This window comes from Vipera ursinii (assembly GCF_947247035.1).
Source record: "Vipera ursinii genome assembly, chromosome: 1".
Lineage (NCBI taxonomy): Eukaryota > Metazoa > Chordata > Lepidosauria > Squamata > Viperidae > Vipera > Vipera ursinii.
In genome coordinates this window covers 16,954,981-16,974,419 of record NC_139512.1, presented here as the reverse complement: position 1 = coordinate 16,974,419, position 19,439 = coordinate 16,954,981, and the positions used below count along the sequence as shown (strand labels likewise).

General features: G+C 56.2%; 2 protein-coding genes across 3 annotated transcripts; both read left to right on the top strand.

Annotated features, from left to right (window-relative positions):
* The first annotated feature begins 368 nt into the window (after window positions 1–368).
* On the top strand, window positions 369–8,706 carry BABAM1 (BRISC and BRCA1 A complex member 1). Of its 2 annotated transcripts, XM_083362215.1 has the most exons (10): window positions 526–567; window positions 777–866; window positions 1,941–2,318; window positions 2,550–2,608; window positions 3,096–3,216; window positions 4,216–4,294; window positions 5,152–5,176; window positions 5,562–5,691; window positions 6,929–7,015; window positions 8,184–8,706. In XM_083362215.1, the coding sequence occupies exons 3-10, from the start codon at window positions 2,031–2,033 to the stop codon at window positions 8,385–8,387; spliced, it is 993 nt and encodes a 330-aa protein (XP_083218341.1). In that variant the 5' UTR covers window positions 526–567; window positions 777–866; window positions 1,941–2,030; the 3' UTR covers window positions 8,388–8,706. The 2 variants fall into 2 exon arrangements, with proteins under 2 accessions (XP_083218340.1, XP_083218341.1); XM_083362214.1 differs by lacking the exon at window positions 777–866 and having other exon boundaries at window positions 369–567.
* A 2,476-nt stretch (window positions 8,707–11,182) lies between these two features.
* On the top strand, window positions 11,183–19,379 carry ANKLE1 (ankyrin repeat and LEM domain containing 1). The gene is made up of 7 exons (XM_083362172.1): window positions 11,183–11,299; window positions 12,068–12,229; window positions 14,526–14,631; window positions 15,475–15,565; window positions 16,027–18,558; window positions 18,879–19,041; window positions 19,173–19,379. Exons 1-7 carry the CDS (start codon window positions 11,235–11,237, stop codon window positions 19,303–19,305), a joined length of 3,252 nt encoding a protein of 1,083 aa, XP_083218298.1. The 5' UTR covers window positions 11,183–11,234; the 3' UTR covers window positions 19,306–19,379.
* The last annotated feature ends 60 nt before the right edge of the window (window positions 19,380–19,439 follow it).

The following is a 19,439-nucleotide window of genomic DNA, read 5'->3' as shown; positions in this document are numbered from 1 at the left end:
AAAAAGTAAAGAAACAGGAAGAGGATAGAGAAAAAAAGGAGGAAGGAAGGAAGAAAAAGAAAAGGCAAAAAAGGAAATAAGGAAGAAGGAAGGAAAGAAAGAAAACAGAGGAAGGAAGGAAGGAGGGAAAGGCAGATGTCCACAGATGAGTGCGACAAAGGCCTACATTCCCGTTTGCACAAAGCGGGGGCCGTTTTCCAAGGCAATTATGGCTATAGCTTAATGGGGGGGGGGAATGCCGGCTGGGGAATTCTGGGAGTTGAAGTCCAGGCCTCTTAAAGGAGCCGCGGTTGAGGAACGGGACTCGCCAGCGGAGTCAGAAGCGGCTTTTGCGGAGGAAGAAAAAGGAGAAGCGCCGGCAAGGCGGACGCAGCAACTCCGCAGAGGAGCCCCCCCCGTCCTCACCCTCCCCACCCCGAGCAGGCCCCTCCCTTCTCCTCCGGCGCCTTCCGGCCATCGCTCGCGCGGAAACTACAAGTCCCGGCAGCCCTCGCGGGGGCGGCTGCTTTTTTTCCCACGCCCCCTTCCGGCTCCCTCCTCTGCAGCGCCGGGCTCCGGGTGTCCCAGGTGCGTGGGGGGGGGGGGACGGGGGGCTTGCAAAGGGGCGGGGGGGGGGTTCCCCGGGTCCCTGCCCGGCGCTCCCTGGCTTTGCAACCCGGCGCCCGCGGGCCCGGGTCCTCGCGAGCAGAGGGGCGCTGTCGGGAGGGGCCCGGGAGGGGGGCGTCCCCTTGGAAAGAGGGGAGGGGGCCTTGCTGAGCCCGGATACCCCTTTGCAGAAGACGCGCCGCCGGACCCGTCTCGCTCCGGGCATCGTGGCTGCGCCGGGCGGGGGTCTGCCCAGAAGCCCCCCAACCCCCGCCCAGAAGGTTGGCCTCGCTCCCTTCTCCAGAACTGCCAATTAATTGGGGGTTTGGGTCAATCGGGGACCCCTCAACTGCTGGGGACCCCAGACTCATTTGACAGTCCCTTGTCTGAAGTGGTATAGGGTCTCCTGCTTGAGCAGGGGGCTGGACTAGAAGATCTCCAAGGTCCCTTCCAGCTCTATTCTATTCAATCACCAGGCTCGGGATGGGGGGGGATGGGTAGGATGGGGGCGGTGGCAGAGCCTTGCTCAGTGTCACCCCTTCCCCATCCTGCCTCTCTTAAGGAGGAGGGATCCCTAAATGGAGAAAGGGCATCTGAAGACCCCGAAAAGTCTCCTGGGGTCTCGGCCACTTTAAGACCTGTGGACTTCAACTCCCAGCTGGCTGGGGAATTCTGGGAGTTGAAGTCCACAAGTTTTAAAGTGGCCGAGTTGGAGAGCCCTGGAGTGGAGAATTGGCTGGCCCAATTGGCCAGATCTCCTCACTCTTCCACAGTTGCCAGTCGTGACTTCTGCCTGTTGAGGGTTGTGGTGGTGGAGCACCAGTTCCCAGAATCCCCAGCCAGCATAGAAAACCTAATTGGGAGGGGTTACAGATCGGGAAGCCAGGTTGCCTTGGATCAGCGGTTTTGAACCTTGACCATTTGAAGAGGGGTGGGCTTCCACCCCCCCACACACCAGAATTCAAGAACAGCCCTTATTTAATGTCACTTTTAGACTGAGACGGGCAGCATATAAATTTAATAAATTCACAAAGTTGGCAAGCTTGAAAACTTCCACGAAAGCGGTTGCACTGTGAACTCTGTTTCTAGGCCTGTCTGAGGTTGTGTTTATAATTAATAACAAAAAAGAGGAACAAAACACAAAGATAATAGTGGTGGGGTTACATTACATTGAAATGGGGGGGGGGAAGAGCACAAAAAACGTTTAACAAAAGAGAAATATGAGCAAGAAAAATAATCGTGTAAATAGAGACATGTATTAGAAATATGTACATTTTGGAATAATATTTGCACTAGACAAATATGTATAGAATTGTACGTGTTTACAATCTCTTTGCTGTGTCTGCTCCCCAAAGGGAGGATCGTCAGACACCCCCCCCCAATTGTGTCACTCTCCCGGTGGGCGTCCGGCAATCCTGGACTCGCCCCCGGCCGGTGGGGCTTGGATGGACACCTCGGAGACCAACAGCGCGACAGAGGAGGAGGAGGAGGAGAAAATGGCGTCCGAGCAGCGACCCAGGACTCGCTCCAACCCGGAGGGGGCCGAGGACCGCACCCTCAGCCTGCAGGCCAGCGTGGGGAGCCGAAGTGAAGGGGAGGGGGAGGCGGCCAGCACCACCACCAGCCCCCCCAGCTCTGCCGTCCAGGCCCCCAACGGCAAGACCTGGCTGGCCCCGGCCCCTCCCTCCGAGTTCCAGGTCCGGACACCGCGTGTGAACTGCCCGGAGAAAGTGGTAAGTGGAAGCAGCTCCCACCGACAGCCCCCCCCCGGGACCCCCCCCATGGCTTCTGCCCTCCCTGCATGGATCGACCCATCTTTTGTCGCACGCACACCGTTTAACCGTATCTTAATAAAAAGGAATAAAACAAGGAAAATTGGGGGCAAAAGAAGCTTTAACAGACACGGATAGATAGAGTCGGAAGGATTGCAGCCATTTTTTAATTCCCTCCCTTCTCTGCCCCAGATCATCTGCCTGGATCTCTCGGAGGAAATGTCCCTCCCCAGGCTGGAATCCTTCAACGGGTGAGCCAGAGGGACCTTTTTGGGGGAGGGGGCCCTCGGCCGGCTTCCGGGGGACCAGCAGCTCCTCCTCCGTGGGTGCTTTCTCTGGTTTTGAAGCGGGGGGGGGGGGGAGTCTGGCAGATGATGGCTTGTCTTTCGGTCCTTGCTGTGGCACTCCTGCCTTCGGGCAGAAGGGGGCGTTGTCTCGGCCTCGCCTGGGATGCTGCCAAGGCCTGCCGTCAAGGTTCTAGTCCTCTTGGCTGAGCAGAAAGGAATTTGGATGTCTCTTCCTTGTGAGGCAGGCTTTGCCCCGTCTGGAGTTAGGTTTCTGGAGGTGGGGGGATGCCCGGGGCGTCTCTGCAGGAGCTTTGACCCACCTTCTCTTGGCGGTGCTTCCTCACTGGCCTCCTCTTCCTCTCCTTCTCCCCCGCCCTCTCTTTTGCTTCCTTCCTCTCCTTCCCTCTTTTCCTTCCTTCCTTTTTGCTTATTCCCCCCCCCGGGGGGGCAGGCTGAAGACCAATGCCCTCAACATTTCCCAGAAGATGATTGAGATGTTTGTCCGCACCAAACACAAGATCGACAAGAGCCACGAGTTTGCGCTGGTGGTGGTGAACAACGATGTCACGTGGGTACGCTTGTGTGTGTCTCTCTCCACCACACCCCCGGGGGTCCTTCCCTGCGTTCGCTGCCCCGTTTGCCACTGCCCGGCCCCATGTGCCCACTGGTGCTCCTCCACCAAGGCTTCCCGGCCGTCCACCTTGGATCTCTGCAGCGGAGAGACCGCGAAGGGCTTCACGCGTTGCCCTAAGCCCAGATGGCACGCTTTGGCTTCGGCCTCGCTTGATTTCTGAACCCAGGTCAGGGGGATTCCTGGTGGGGACTCCCCCCTGCCCCCCCAGGGAAGATTGGCTGGTGTGGAATAACAGCGTTGGAAGGGACCTTGGAGGTCTTCTAGCCCAACCCCCTGCTTAGGCAGGAAACCGTATACCATTTCAGACAAATGGTTGTCCAATCTCTCCTCTCCTTTAAAACTTCCAGGGTTGGAGAATTCACAAATTCTGGAGGGAAGTTGTTCAACTGATGAACAGAACAGAATAGAGAACAGAACAGAATAGAACAGAATAGAATAGAATAGAATAGAATAGAATAGAATAGAATAGAATAGAATAGAATAGAATAGAATAGAATAGAATAGAATAGAAAATATGGAATAGAATAGAATAGAATAGAATAGAATAGAATAGAATAGAATAGGAAAGAACAGAATAGAATAGAATAGAATAGAATAGAATAGAATAGAATAGAATAGAATAGAATAGAATAGGAAAGAATAGAATAGAATAGAATAGAATAGAATAGAATAGAATAGAATAGAATAGAATAGGAAAGAATAGAATAGAATAGAATAGAATAGAATAGAATAGAATAGAATAGAATAGAATAGAATAGAATAGGAAAGAATAGAACAGAATAGAACAGAATAGAACAGAATAGAACAGAATAGAACGTGGAATAAAGTATGGAATAGAATATGGAATGGAATAGCTCAATTTCTCTCGCAAGTCGAGGACTGCCTGTCATCCCTGTCAATCTGATTGGCGGCCTCCTCTTCCTCCTCCTCTCCGCAGCTCTCTGGCTTCACCTCTGAGCCTCGGGAGGTCTGCAGCTGCTTGTACGACCTGAAGACCGTCCTCTGCAAGTCCTTCAGTATCCTTGCCGAGTGGGGAGGCCCCCCGGGGGTGGGAGATGGGGGGGTGCTTTGATCTCTGCTATGGAGCACCCCAGATCCCAATCCAAGGCGGGAGAAAAACGGGATGCGCTTGAAAGTGGCGGCTGCCCGTTTCCCGAGTCCAATCCGCCCCGGCCCGGGGTTCCCACTTCTTGCCTGGCGGGAGAGTCCCCAGCACGGGGACTTGGGCAGGACAGGGCAGGACCGGGCTGGGCCCTGGCAGAATTCGCATCTGGCCCAGCAGAAGACACTGGGATGTTCTTCAGAGCTGTCGGGAATTCTGTGGAGGGGAGAGCTTGGGGAGTGCGCCCCTGGACGATTAAAAATGGGAGGAGGGGCTTCACACAGCCACCCCCATGTTGCTGGGACTATACAGGCAGTCCTCGGTTTACGACTGTTCACCCAGTGACTGTGTGAGGTTACAAAGGCACCGAAAATGTGGACGTATGACTGTTTTTCACATTTAATGACCGTCGCAACTTCAGGTGACCAAGACGCGAATGCTTGGAAACTGGCATGTACCTATGACGGGTGGCAGGGGTCATGTGATCCCCTTGGGCCGCCTCCTAGCGAGCAAAGTGCTCCTCGCTTAACAAACGCAGTAATCCGCTTAACGAGAAACGTGGAAAGACAGGGTCATAAAAAGTGAGGCAAAGCTCGCCAAGCCACTGTCTCACTTAGAAGTAGAAATCGTGGGCTCGTTCACGGTCGCAAGCCAAGGACTGCCTTTTAATTCCCGCCCCCCCAGTCCTCCCTCCCCCCCCCGATTGCCGGGGTCTGCTCTAGCTGGGGAGAAGATCCAAAGCGTCCCATTGACCTCAACCTTTCCGCTCAGATCTGGAGGGCCTTTTCAACCTGATGTGAGTCTTGACCTCCGTCCGCTGGGCACGGCTGCCCCTTCTGGGGTTCCTGGCCAGTTCTTGGGACGGGCGGCGGCCCTTGGTGGGATCTCCAAACTGGGAGGCGGGGAGGGGGTTCACTGCAGCCCTCCCCTCGAAGCTCCAGCCCCGCGTGGGAACCCAACACCAGCCTTCCCAAGAGCCGAAAACAAATCCTGAAGGGAGGAAACCAGCGCTCAGAGCTGCCAATCAAAATCCGGGAGAGGGGGGTCCCCGAGTTACGACCGTTCCTGTCCTCTGCTTAGTGTCTTCTGGTCGTCAGTCTGTGCTGGCTGGGAGGGAGGGAATGGCGGGGGGGGGGGTTGGCATCTGTGCCCACCGCCTCCTCTCCTCGTCCTCCCCGCAGACAGCAGAAGACGGAGCTTCCGGTGACGGAGAACGTCCAGAGCATCCCTCCGCCCTACGTGGTCAGGACCATCCTGGTCTACAGCCGCCCTGCTTGCCAGCCGCCCGCGGTGCTGACCGAGCAGATGAAGGTGCCCGCTTTCTTGACCTCACGAGGGCCCACACTGCTGGGGGTGGGGGCGGGGAAACAGTTTTTGGGGGCACCTGGAGTTTCAGCTAGACGTACCTCCAGATCCCAGCAAACACAGGAGACCGTAGAGCAGGACTCTGAATTCTGAAGCCATTTCTAGGAGGAACAGGGGTGTGTGTGTGTGTGTGTCTGTCGGGTGGGGGTGGGGTGTCTGGCTTTCTGACAGACCCGGAACCGCTTTGCCCTACCACAGAGGGTAGAGGCACTCTGCCGGGGGAGAGTTGCCAGCCGATCCAAACCATCCTCGAATCGATCAGAATAGAGCGGGAGGGGACCTTGGAGGTCTTCCAGACCAACCCCTCCCCTCCCCCCCCCAGCACTTCTGAGTGTTCGCCCAAGCGTCCCACAGTCTTGGAACAATATTTAAATCAAAGTTACAAAATATCAAGAGTTGGAAGGCACCTTGGAGGTCATCTAGTCCAGCCCTCTGCTCAAGCAGGAGACTTTATACCATTTTAGGAAAATGGCTGTCCAGTCTCTCCTTAAAAACTTCCAGTGTTGGAGCATTTACAGCTTCTGGAGGCAGGTTGTTCCGCTGGTTAATTGTCCTGACTGTCAGGAAGTTTCTCCTTAGTTCTAGGTTGCTTCACTCCTTGACTAGTTTCCATCCGTTGCTTCTTGTCCTGCTTTCAGGGGCTTTGGAGAAGAGCTTGCCTCCCTCTTCTTTGGGGCAGCCCCTGAGATACTGGAACACTCCTATCATGTCCCCCCCCCAGTCCTTCTTTTCTCTAGACTGGCCATTCCCAAATCCTGCAGCCGTTCTTCCGATGTTTCAGCCTCCAGGCCTTTAATCCTCATAGTTGCTCTTTGCACTTTTTCCAAAGCCTCAACATCTTTTTTTGTAACGCGGTGACCAAAACTGGATGCAGGTCTTCCAGGTGTGGCCTTCCTAAGGCTTTATAAAAATGGGGGGGGGGGGTTTCCTTGCTAGAATGTGGGTGCTAAGATAGGCCCCGTGCCCTGCCAGAAGTGTTGAGTCCTTTTTAAATCCAAGACAGGGCACGGTGCCCACGAAGAAGACTAGTCAATGCTGTTTTATTTCATGGAAAAAGCAAAATATTAAGGCATGTAAAGCACAAAGGAGATCCCACTGCTGGCTGCGGGGAAAGGAATGGGGGGGGGAGGGCTGAGATTCTCTCCCCCTCCTGATCGCCCCGCTCTTCCCTCCCGCCCCACAGAAAATGCTGCACTGCCCTTATTTCTTCTTTGACGTGCTCTACATCCACAACGGCCTGGAGGAGAAGGAGGAGGACATCACCTGGAAGGTAAAGCCCCCCCCCCCGGCTCCTCTTTGTTGGCTTTTCCTTCAAACTTTAGACCAACCTGGCCAACTGGAGACTTCTGGACTTCAACTCCCAGCATTCCCCAGCGAGCATTCTTCTCCCCACCCCCCACCCCCAGATTGAGCTATAGAAATAATGGCATTTAAAAATGGCTCTGCTTTCTTTAAAGGGGGATGTAGACTTTGGGCACAACCACCCGCAGCCATTTGCCCTTTGGTTTTTATTTCTGTCTGTTCCTCCCTCCCTCCAACCCTTCTTCTCTCCCTCCCTTTTCTCCTTCTGTTCTGTACCAGCCTGCTACCAGCCCTGCAGAAAAGGCAGGGACAACCCCTTTTACAAGAAGGCAAGAGGCTGGAACTAAGCCTGCCAAATTTAATAACATAAAAACATAAACAGAGCAAAGAGAGCAAACACGAACCATGAAACAGGAGCTATCCAAGCGGTTGCCTTCAGCAAACCAGCCCTCCCACACATTCCCCTTTTAAACAGTTCAGGGTGTGGCTTCTCTCTGCCTCCTTCCGAGGAGCCCCATTGCCTTCCTCTGTTTACTCCTGATTGACTGCCTCCTGCGTCGGGCGTCCTTGAACAGGGCCAGCTGTGGGTCATCTTCATCCACGCTGTCAGGCTCACACAGCTGGGTCTCCATCGTGACCAGGTGGGAGGGGCCTGGCTGAGGGCTCTGCGAAGCCTCAGGGCTGTCCTCTGCAGGCTCTCCAACACCCCCTCCTCCTCCTCTGAGTCGTCCGACCCAACTGCCGAACCCACAGGCTGACCCTGAATCACAACACCTTCCTTTCTTGCTCCCTTCCTTCTTTTCTCCTTCCTTCCTTGTTCCCTTCCTTCCTCCCTCCTTTTTCTCTCTCCTTCCTTCCTCCCTCCCATCTTCCTCCCTTTCTTTCCTCCTGGGGGAATTCTGGGAGTTGAAGTCCGCAAGTCAAACGTGGCCAAGGCTGGGCAGTCCACTGTAAAGCCAGGGGATCTCCCTGCTTCAACCCGGGTGAAGCTCGTTGAGCAACGGGATCCAAGCTTCCAGTCCTGGAGGTTAACGAAGGAGACCTTTCCCAGCTGCGGGCCAGGAGCAAACCCCGCCCGGCCCCCAGTCTCCTCCCCTCCCCCACCGTGCCCCTCTCCTCCTCCTCCTCCTCCGCAGGAGACCTTTGCCTTCTTCAGCAACCTGGACGCCAAGGGCACCAACTACAAGTACGAGGTCCCGCTGAGCGGCCCGGCCGTGGAGCTGCACAACTGCATGGCCAAGCTGCTGGCCCACCCCCTCCAGCGGCCCTTCCAGGCCCACGCCTCCTACAGCATGCTGGAGGACGAGGAGGGGGCGCCCGAGATCGAGGCCGTGGTGTGACCCTCCGGATTGTCAGGGGCCGGGTGGGTGGGAGGGCTGTGAGGAAGACACACACAGCGGGTGAGGTCCTCCGTTTTCTTTGTAACCTTCCTGGCCAGGGGATGGGCACAGGAGGTTCGGACCCCCCCCAAAAAAAGTCAGAAGGAGACCTCTTTCATTGGGAGCTGCTTCCTGGGGAATTAAAGGCCTTTGGAGGTGTGTGTTGAGGGTCAGTTGATTAAAACATGTGACTTAATCTTCCTGCAAGCTGGACCTCTTCCCCTCGAAGGAATCCCGTGTTGCTCCGTTGAATTCCAGTAAAGTTTGGAAAACCTTTTGGCGAGAGACTCCTAGTCATCTTCTGCTTCTCCAGATGTGTGCTTGGCTTCACCCAGGGACTCCCGGCTACTTTACAGTAGTCCCTGACTTATGAATGTGCGTTCCAAGTTAGGACGGTGCTGAAAAAAGGCCTGGTCCTCGCCCTCATGACCGTTGAAGAGCGTTGCGGTGGCATGATTGCAATTTGCATGCTTGGCAACCGCCTCGCTTTTACAACTGGTCGCAGCGTCCTGCAGTCCCGTGCTGGAGATTGATCAGCTTTTTTGCCTGTTTCTGGCAGAAAAAGAAAAATGCCCACTCAAAATGGGTTTGCATTTACGACGGCGGTGTTGGCTTAATGACCGTAGTAATTCACTTAACGATTTGCCACCGTATTGTAAAAATGGGGATGAAATCAGATTCGACTTAGAAATACTTAAGAGAAAAATTCTGGTCCCCTGTGGTCGTAAGTCGAGGTCTACCTATACAGCCTTTGAGTTCCTGCTTTCTCTGGCCCCTTGTGGTCTGTCCGTGACGAGCACAGAGCTGGGTATTCATAACGTGCTCAGGTGAACTTTGCCCCTGCTTGGGTTCCTGTAACATGTCGACTCCTGGGAAATGGATTAACCAGTGGGATGGCTTGTCTCCAGAGGTTGTGCGGATTCTCCCATCCCTGAAGGCTTTGAAGAAGAGGCTGGACAGCCGTTTATCTGAAATGGTCTAAGCTGGTCTCCTGCCTGAGCAGGGGGTTGGACTAGAAGACCTCCAAGGTCCCTTCCGTTAAATTAATGGAAGGTGCCAACGGGCAACTCACAGATGGTATGTTTATTTCTTTCTTAATTTATAAGGCCACCCAGCTTGCAGTGACTTAAGGCAGCTACCCCAGAGGTGGTCTACACAATGCATAAATTAAATGCAACCCGGTCTGTAGCGGTACACCGGAGGGATCCCCGGGTCCAGTTGCAGCCTTGTGCAAACAGCACTCTGCACATCCTCAGATTCCCCTCGCCCTCTCTTGCCAGCTGGGGTTGGTGCTGTGGGGCAGCTTTCCTCCAATCCTGCTGAGGATGGAAAGGTGCATTTGAAGGCAGTTCCTGCAAAGATGGCCCCATTCCTACAGGAGACGGAGTCCGGTTCGGCTCGGCTCCTCCTGAAAAATGACAGAAATTGCACCCCAATTTATCAGGGTGTCTCCTTGGCTCACAATGCTTGACTCACAACGCTTTCTTTAGTGACTATTCAAAGAACAAGGGAGACTTATGACCGACCGTTTACCACTTACGACCGTCACAGCGTCTCCCGTGGTCACGTGATCAACAGGCAGACGTTTGGCAGCTGGCTTCCACTTATGACGATTGCAGTGTCTCCCTTGGGCTGTGTGACCCCCTTTTTGTGGCCTTCTGACAGGCACAGCCAATTGGGAAGCCAGGTCCACATAAGCAGCATGTTGCTCACTTAACAACTGGGCCAAGGAGGTCGTACAATTGGGCAAAACTCAACTGTCTCGCTTAGTAAGAGAAATGGCCTCAATTGTGGCCGTAAATTGAGGACTGACTAACTGCTGCTAAGGAAGCCTTTTTTTAAAAAAAATCTTCATCTAAGGCAGGGGTCTTCAAACCTGGCCCTTTTATGACTTTGAAGACCCCTGATCTAAGGCTGCGTTTCTCACTCTGAAGATGGGCGGACTTCAACTCCCAGGATTCCCTAGCCAGCATGAATTCTGGGAGTTGAAGTCCACCCATCCTCCAGTGGCCGAGGACCAGAAACCGGTTTAGGCTGCGGTTGCAAATCTGCAAGACCAGCAGTTTATATTAGAATTCCTTGGTTGCAACTAATTCTTTCCATGCAGGTGAAATAAGTGTGAAGCAGTTAATTGGTTGACAAATGCAAATAGGAAGTTTGCAGCGTAAAAAACAAGAAATCCCAGTTCAAATAAGTGTGTGTGAATCCAAATGCATGTCAAAGCAAAATGGAGACACATTTAAGTCTTCCTGATTTCATTTCCCACGAAATCCGACATAGGATTAAGGGAGAATTAAACAGAAACCTGACTGAGCCGTCAATCAACTCATGTGAGCCAATCCTATCTGAATCTATCCAGGAAATAGGCGAGGGAAGGAAAGGAGGAGGGAGTATCGTGATTCTAACCAATCTGCGCAAGCCTGCTTCCTTCCGATTGCTTAGGTAAGCGATCCGTCAGGCCGGTGACGTATCGCTGCGGCCTTCCAATGAAAAATCCGAGGCGGCTGGTAGGGAAGCTTCAAGCGACGGGAACAAGATGGCGGCGCCGTGTTGATTTTGCGGCTTTGCAATCTCTATGGCCATCGACCGGGATGAGTTCGCTCCGTCGGGCCGGGACGCGCTGACGCGACCGGCCTTGCTCGCCTCAGGGCGACCTCAGAGGACCGGCCGCTCCGTTCCGCTCCGCCGCCTCCGGGAGGCGATGTAAGACGCCGCTCTACCCGCTGGGGAAGAAGTGCGCATGCGCGCCGGGCACGGCCCCGCGCAGGTGCGCCCTTCCCTTCCCCGCGGCCGCCCCCTAGCGGCGCCATGAAGCCCAGCGCCTTGCAGCTGGCGGCGCGGCTCTGCCGGGCTCTGCAAAACCGGGACGACGCGTAAGTGGCCCGTGGATCCGCCGCGCGTGGTTTCTACACGCTTTGCAATAAAAAGAGCGGCTCTCCGAACAGGAGCGGCCCCGTCCCGTCCTCGCCTCGCCCGAAAACTTGCTTGGCCCAGGATTTCCGGGTGCAACTGCCCGCCCGCCCGCCACTTGCCAGGTGTTGCGGTCACCTGGAGACAGGTGTAAGCAGCTGCACCCCCCTTTGCAGAAAGACTTTTGCGGGGTGCAGGCCCGGCTGGCCGCAGCGAGCCCGGGGCGCTGGCAGGGACAAGGGGCGGGGCATCGGGGCCCCAGGGCTAGGGAGGATCAGGGGCCAAACCTGGAACCGGGGCGTGGCTCTTCAGGGGAAACGGCCTCCCTCGCCACAAGGAGAGGCTTCCTTTTTTGCAAGGAGGGAAAGTTCTGCAGCTCTTCTTCCTTGCCGGCTTCTAGAATTGCAAGGGACCTTAGAGGTCAAGTAGGCGGACCCTCTGCAGTGGAGGCGGGCAGCTATGGCGACTTCACGACCTGTGGACTTCAATTCCCAGAATTCCTGAGCCAGCCATGGCTGGCTCAGGAATTCTGGGAGTTGAAGTCCACAGGTCCTACACTGTTATAGTCGCCCACTGCTGCTCTACAAGCTCTCTGGCAGAGAAGCCTCCGGCCTCTGTTGCTGGAAAAGAAGGGCACTTAAAGGGGCATCTAGTCCCCCGCCTCCTCCTGGCTCACCTTTCCTGCTGGGGACCCCTCCCTCCTTCAAGCTCCCCTCCCCTCTGCTTTCCAGGATGGTGGCTGCCCTGCTCCAGGAGGGAGCCGACCCCAACTTGGTCCTGCCGGAGGAGGGAGTGGCCGCCATGCACTTGGCTGCCGGCCTGGAGCAGGAGAACGGGACCCGTCACCGCCTCCTCCGCCTCCTCCTCCAGCACGGGGGAGACCCCAACGTCAGGTACGCCGAGGAGGCTCCTTCCCTGTGAACACACAAAGCTGCTGGTTGTGTCAAGGCAATCCTGGGGGGAGCAGAGCCGGTCCCCAGCCCAAGAGGGACGTGGCCAGAGGGACGTGGGGAGCATAGAAACACGGAAGGAAATCCAAAGATCATCTACCCCCACCCTGGGCAGAGGGCAGGGAAGCCAATTCAGCTGCCTTCCAAACTTTCAGAGTCTGTCTCACAGGGTCCTCGGATACAAACTGCCCCCCTCCCCCGCTGCTTTAGTTCCCTGGGTGGGACACAATACAATGCAATCAGTCATTGGGGGGGATTCTGACCGTGCCAAAAATGACAGGTGCTGCCCAGACAGACTGTCTGGCAAACGCCCTGGGAATTGGGAGACGCAGGCAGTGCAAATGGGTACAAAAATAGATTGCAAGCCTAAGCTCCCTAGAATAGGGGTCTTCAAACTCGGCCCTTTTATGACTCATGGACTTCAACTCCCAGAATTCTTCAGCCAAGCACATTGTCTGAGGAATTCTGGGAGTTGAAGTCCATGAGTCATAAAAGGGCCGAGTTTGAAGACCCTTGCCCTAGAAGAATCTGAGCTACTAACGGTGAAAGGAAATGAGCGGGAGATAAGAAGGCATTCCAGGTGGCTGGACTGAGATCTCTTGTGGGCACAAAGGGACTCGTGATTAATGGCCTGTTTGCCCCTCCCCCCACGCTCTCGGGGCTCAGCCTGGTCACGGCCTACACGGCCTGAGCTCTCGCTGAGGTTAGCATCTGGTGTGCACCTTTTTTGGGGGGGGGAAGGGGTTGCAAGAAAACCTGGATTGAGCAAAGCCAGGATGGGTCTGGGTGTGTGTGTGTGTGTGTGTCAGTCCTGCCTTTAAGCAAGAACGATCCTTGACTCCATTGGTTGAGAAAGTTTACCGAAGGTCAGGTGAGCTGCAGTAAAGCAAAGCCAGGACTGAAATTGGGGCGCCAAATTCCCCAGCTGAAAATGGTTCCCTGCTTAAACGTTTCCCCTCGTGGCCCAATCGGTTTCCAAGAAAATGTTTTTGAAATGGCCACTCTGACACTGTTAGGCTGACTCGCTGCTCCATTCTCCTCATGGTGGAGCCCCTTCACTCTTGTAACTTTCATTTTCCTCCCCCAAGCACTCCCCCTCCCTCTCCTCCTTCCTCCCCCTCCCCCCCCAAAAAAAGGCTTCATGGCAGGCTGGCCCTGCAGTGCAGGAGTGAGATGGCAGTTCTGCCGGGGGGAGGGTGCGCGTCTGGAAGAAGGCAGCTTGGCAGCGAAGAGGAATAAATTAGCAGCAAGAGAGAAGGAATGGGACAGCAATAGAAGAAAAAGAGGTAGGGAAAGAGGAAGGAAGAAAGGAAGGAAGGAAGGAAGGAAGGAAGGAAGGAAGGAAGGAAGGAAGGAAGGAAGGAAGGAAGGAAGGAAGGAAGGATGACAGAATAACAGAGCTGGAAGGGACCTCGGAGGTCTTCTACTCCAGCCCCCTGCTCAAGCAGGAGAATCTTTGCCATTTCTGACAAGTGACTGTCCAGTCTCTTCTTAAAAGCCTCCAATGATGGAGAAGGAAGGAAGGAAAGGAACAGAGGAAGGAAGGAAGGAAGGAAGGAAGGAAGGAAGGAAGGAAGGAAGGAGAAAGGGATAGGGAGGGAGGAAGAATTAGAATTGGAATAGAGCTGGAAGGGACCTTAGAGGTCTTCTAGTCCAACCCCTGTTCAAGCAGGAGACCCTATGCCTATTTCGGACAAATGGATCTCCGGATCTTTCCCTTAAATCCACTCCTGGTTCTCCTACTTAAATCACAGAAGGGAAGGTGACTTTCCCTTTAAGACAACCTGGATCCAGAAGACCTTCGCCAATCGACTGAGAGTCACCCAGAAATTAGAATAGAATAGAATAGAATAGAATAGAATAGAATAGAATAGAATAGAATAGAATAGAATAGAATAGAATAGAATAGAGCTGGAAGGGGCCTTGGAGGTCTTCTAGTCCAGCCCCCCGCTCAAGCAGGTGAGCCTACACCATCTCAGACAGGTGACTGTCCAGCCTCTTCTTAAAAGCCTCCAGTGATGGAGCACCCACGATTTCTTGAGGCCAGTTGTTCCACTGGTTAATTGTCCTCACTGTCCGGAAGTTTCTCCTTAGTTCCAGGAGTTCTTTATTGGTTTCCATCCATTGAAGGAAAGAAAGAGGGAGGGAGGGAGGGAGGGAGGGAAGGAAGGCAAGAGAAAGGGAGGGAGGGAGGGAGGGAAGGAAGGAAGACTGTGTCCATGCCCTCTCTTCTGCCCAGATCTGGTGAAGGCCTCACCCCCCTGCATGTGGCAGCCTCCTGGGGACGCACTGCCTGCTTGAGGCTCCTGCTGGCTGAGGGCGGCGACCCTCACCTCGAAGACCAGGTTGGTCAGATGCTTCTCAGCCCTGGGAAGTGGCGGGTGGGGCTGGCTACGTCTGTCCCCCCCCCAAGACGGCCACTGATGGGGGGATCAGGCACTCCACTGCCTCGCCACAACCCCTGCAACTCACAACTGCGTTAAGGGGAAGAGCAGGGTCGTAAGGACGCTCACTGGCCGCTAGGTTTTCCGACGCTGGCTTGGTCTTTGCCTCACGGGGGATGCTGGCGAGCAAATCCCCCCCCACTCAGCATTTAAATCACTCCTTTTTTGCCTGATTCTTCCCCTCAGCTGGGGGAAAAAAATTCTGCCTTCACTTTAAGAGCTGGGGAGGATAAGTTACCCAAAGGTAAATACATTTTTCCATTTCAGCCAGGAATAAAATCCAGGCCAGGAGGCCGTGATTTAGGCCTGCCTGCCTGCATTTTTTTTAATGTTGCAAATCCTGCTTGGAATCGAAAAGGTTCAAGCCATACATAAACCATAATCCCCAGCTTCACCGCTTTGAATGGAGCCAAGGTGGGTTTACACCCGGCCATCTGAAATTCTGAGCTCAAACCCTGGTTTCGAAAGCTCCCTTCACCCCATGGTTTCAGCTTCCGGCTTGCTGCCCCATAGCGGATGGATTTAACGGGAGACCCCTTTCTCCTTGGGATGCCATTTGGGGCATCTCTGTGCCCAGGAGAGTCACCCTCTCAGAACCGTTTCTAGCCTGAAAGCGGTCTTGGGTTACAGTTATAATGGACTAAATGCCTTCCCCGGATTAAAGGGGGGGGGGCTGGAAGGAAGCCCCCAGCAGGGAGATAGAGGGCAGCACCCACTGGCTGATTCTGTCTTTCCTTGTCTCAGGACGGGAGCACCGCCATTGACCTGGCTGTGGAGCAGGGGTATGAAAGATGTGTCAGCATCCTGCGGGACGAAAAGTGGAACAGCGGCTTCTGTAAGTGCCCGGGGGTCCCAAGGGCCAAACCTGCCAGACCTAATGTCTATGGAGACGCTCAACTGGACTTTCTCGGGGGTTTTTCTTGAAGAGGTTTCGCTTCTCAGCCCAGAAGCTTCTTCTGTTCTGACTGAATGGTGGAGAATGGAAGGATTTATATTCCTTGCAGTCACCGTTTGCGCTCTGATTCAGGTGACCCTGAGGGCACAGATAAACCTCCAGATAAACCTCAACGACTCTCAGACAGCCTGCTAACGACCAGATGACTGCAAGAAATATAAACCCCTCTAATCCTCCCACCATTTGGTCAGAATGGAAGGAAGCTTCTCGGATGAGAAGCGAAACCTCTTCAAGGAAAACAAAACTCCAGTTTCCTCTTGAAAAGAACACTTTGGGACTGCCAAATGTAATCTTAACAAAATAATCTTCAAATATTCTCCCCCCCTCAATCTTTTATGCAGCTCAGCGGAGAGCAGAAAGCTTCCTGTCCACCATTACGGAAGACGCTGGGCAAACTGGGGCGGGCGACTCTCCCCTTTGTCCATCTGGCGGACCCTCCCCGTCCTCCCTGAAGGAGCTCCGTCAGTGCAGGGAGCCGTGTGGGACCTTCTCTCAGCCTGGGGGAGCTGCTCCACATGGCGCCTCTGGGCCTTGCACCCAGGACCGGTCAGCCTCTTCCTTCCTCACCGAGTGTTCCTGGCAGGGAGACACGGTTTTGGATTTGTCTGACTTCAGCCTCCAGCCAGGGGATCCCCCCAATGCCTCGCTGCCCCTCGGGAGGCCAGTCTTGAGTGGGGCTGATGTGCAGGTGCTCTGGGATGGCGAGGTGGGGTGCTGCCCGTTGGACACTGGTGTGAAGCAGTCTTGGGACATCCGGGGCTCTGCAGAGGGAGAGTGCAGCTCACCCCCAGCCCCAGACACGGCCCCTTGTGGCCCCCTCTCTTTAGTGGGCACCGAGGCGCTCTTGTTCAGACCGAACATGCCACACACGGCAGGATCCACGCAGAAGACCCTGCCCTCTGCCAGCCTGGGAACCAAGTCTGAACCAGAAGCGGGCCAGCTCCATCACCCGCAGGATGCCAACACCTGTGACCCTTCTCAGGTGGGGGGCTCCCTGGATCCGGGCCTCTTGATGGGGCTCCCAAGCCAGGATGGGCTGTATGTCACCGGCCCTGATCGTTTCGGTCTCTTTTCTGGGGCTGAGTCCACAGCCGTGTCGGACTTGGGAAAGATCGTGGTGGACCCAGCCTCTCTCCTGGGGGTCAGCGGGACTCTGGATGGATGCTTGGCAAGAGGAAGGTCGCTGAGCAGGTGTTCAGCCTCCAGCACTGACCAGTATGTTTCGTGCATCAGTGAATTTTATACAAGCTCTGTGGAAGACCCAGGATGCGGCTACGTTCATGAGTGGGAAGATGGGAAGGCTGCCCCTAGTGGCTGTGCAGATGGCTGCAGCACCAGCAACGGAGGGTTGTGTTGTGGGCCACCCACTGGCCTGGGGACTCCCTGGGAGTCGGGTCTCCATGGCCAGAGGACTCTCCCCACCACAGGAACTGCCCAGATCTCTCCTGGGAGTCACGATTCGGCTCCGTCCCACCCTAGGAACACGTGGGACGCCTCGCAGGAGCGGGGGGCAAGGTCCACGATGGACTCCGCAGAGAACAAGGCAACTTGGGAAGGGTCTGCGCTGGTGACTGGGGGACTCGCTGAGATTCGGGGGCTGCCCGTGAAACGTCAGGGGTCGGCCCTCTCTGGAGCAAGGGAAGAGCTGGTGGAGGGGGGCACGGGGGGCAGTCTGCCAAGGTTAGCTCTCCCCATGAGCCCCCGGCAGGCAGAAGAGGGGCAACAGAGCTCGTCCTCTCAAGACACCGTTCCTGTCCAGTGGACGCAGGGAGAGAGGAATCGTCTCCATGGCTGCGGGGGTCCGTCTGGGATGAGCAGCACTGTGGGCAACACAGAGATGGCCCTGTGTCCAATTGCTGGCGTTGGAGAAGAGCCCTCCAGCACTCTGGGTGCCCAGCTCCGGTCAATGATGCTGGCCACCAAGGTCGCCCACTCTCCCCCACTCCTCCCTTTGAACCAAAGGTGCTGCCCTGCGCCCCCCTGGCCCCGAAGCCCCCTGATCGGTCCCCTTCCACACGAGAGCAGCAGCTCCTCTTCTCTCTTTGAGGAGCCTCTGGAGTTGCCGAAGCGTCCCAGGAGGGTCAGGAGGGGCCATGGACTGGCCTCCCACCGAGGGGCTGCGAAACCTGAGCGCTCGCCCCCCTCCGTGAGAGCAGCAGAGGAGACAGAGGAGGAGGAGGCCGGAGCCATCTCGGCTCTCCCCAGGAGCAGGAAGCCGTCCTTGAACCCAGGACCTCGCTCTTTGGGCTGCTGTCCTGCCAGCTGGAGGAGGGACATTGGCAGAGGGGGGGAAGAGCCCTCCGGGAGGACAGACTTGGAGGTGGAACGGCCCTGCCAGGGAGATGCTGCTCCGGACCCCCCGGAGGTTGGTCATCTGCAGAGCTTGGGTGTCCGAGGGTCTCCAGGCAAGAGAGTGGAGAAGACCTCCAGGGTCAGTTTCAGCCGGCTGTCCGGGAGGGGCCCGTCTGCTGCTTGCTCCCCAGGAAGGCTGAGCCCCATTAACCAGGAGGTGCTGTTGTCACCGGGGGGCCGGCCTGTGAACCTCAGCGCCACGGAGCCCGTGGAATACCTCTACGTGGATGAGGAAGGGGGGCACTCCCTCGTTGAGCGGCACATCCCCCCCACGGACGACTCCGGGGCCAGTAGCTCCGAAGGCACCATCCTTTATGACTGGCAGGCGCATGCAGCGGTGGGCAACGGGGCAAGCGCCCCCTTGAACCCAGAACACCTGACCGATGAAGCCCTGGCACGCAAGCTGCGCGAGTTGGGGGCTGACCCGGGGCCGGTGACACCCCTCACTCGGAAGCTGTACGTTCGACTCTTGGAGAGGCTGAGCAGGCAGCCCCAGACCCCGGCCCAGAAGGGCTCTGCTGGTGGGTGCCCCTGGGGTCTCTCGGAAGCTGGAGGAGACCCTCCTGGGGGGTCGGGGGAAGGGTGGAGGAGGGAGAAGGTATGGGGGGCAAAGGGGGGAGATGAGCTCTCTGAGGAGAGGGAGGTTTATGTCCTGAAGTCCTGGGTGCAAGGGGAGAGCACCTGGCCTTAAGGAAACGGGGGGGGGGGGTGTATGTGTGTCCCGATTGATCGCTCTTCCAGAGGAGCTTGGGGAAAAGTCCTGAACAAGGTGGGGGATGGGCATTTGACCAGCCAGAGCCCCCTCCGGGGGTCCTGCACCCAACCCCTTTTTCTGCTCAGGCCTACAGCTCAGAGCTGGCCTCCGCTCTGGAGACCTACCGGATCCCCAACTCCAGAGCCGATGAGATGGCTCTGGCCGCAGAGTTTGACCAGGCGGACAAGAGCCGCAAGTGGCGGGAGGGGCTGCTCAAGTCCAGCTTCAACTACCTGCTTCTGGACCCCAGGTAAGAGCCCCTCCGGATGGAGGAGGAGGGGAGGGGAGTTGGGGGGAAATGGCTGCCTGGGCTGCCAGCTTTGGGGGCAGCAGGGAGACCCCTGCTGTGGCCGATGGTCTCGTGGCTCTGCTCTTCCGCAGGGTGACCCAGAACCTACCCGCCCGCTGCCAGCTCCTCAGCCCGGCCGAGTGCTTCCGGACGTTCGTCCGCGCCGTCTTCTACGTGGCAAAGGGACTCGCGGCCGGCCCTACCGCCACCTCTATGAAGCCTTGACCCACTACCGGGAGGGCCAGGGCGGACCGGCAAGGCAGGTGGGGAGCCCTCGGCAGCTCTGGGGCCAGCCTGGGCATTCTCCGGGAGCTTCTCTGGAGTCTCGGCCTCCTCCACTATGCATGGAGCCTCAAACT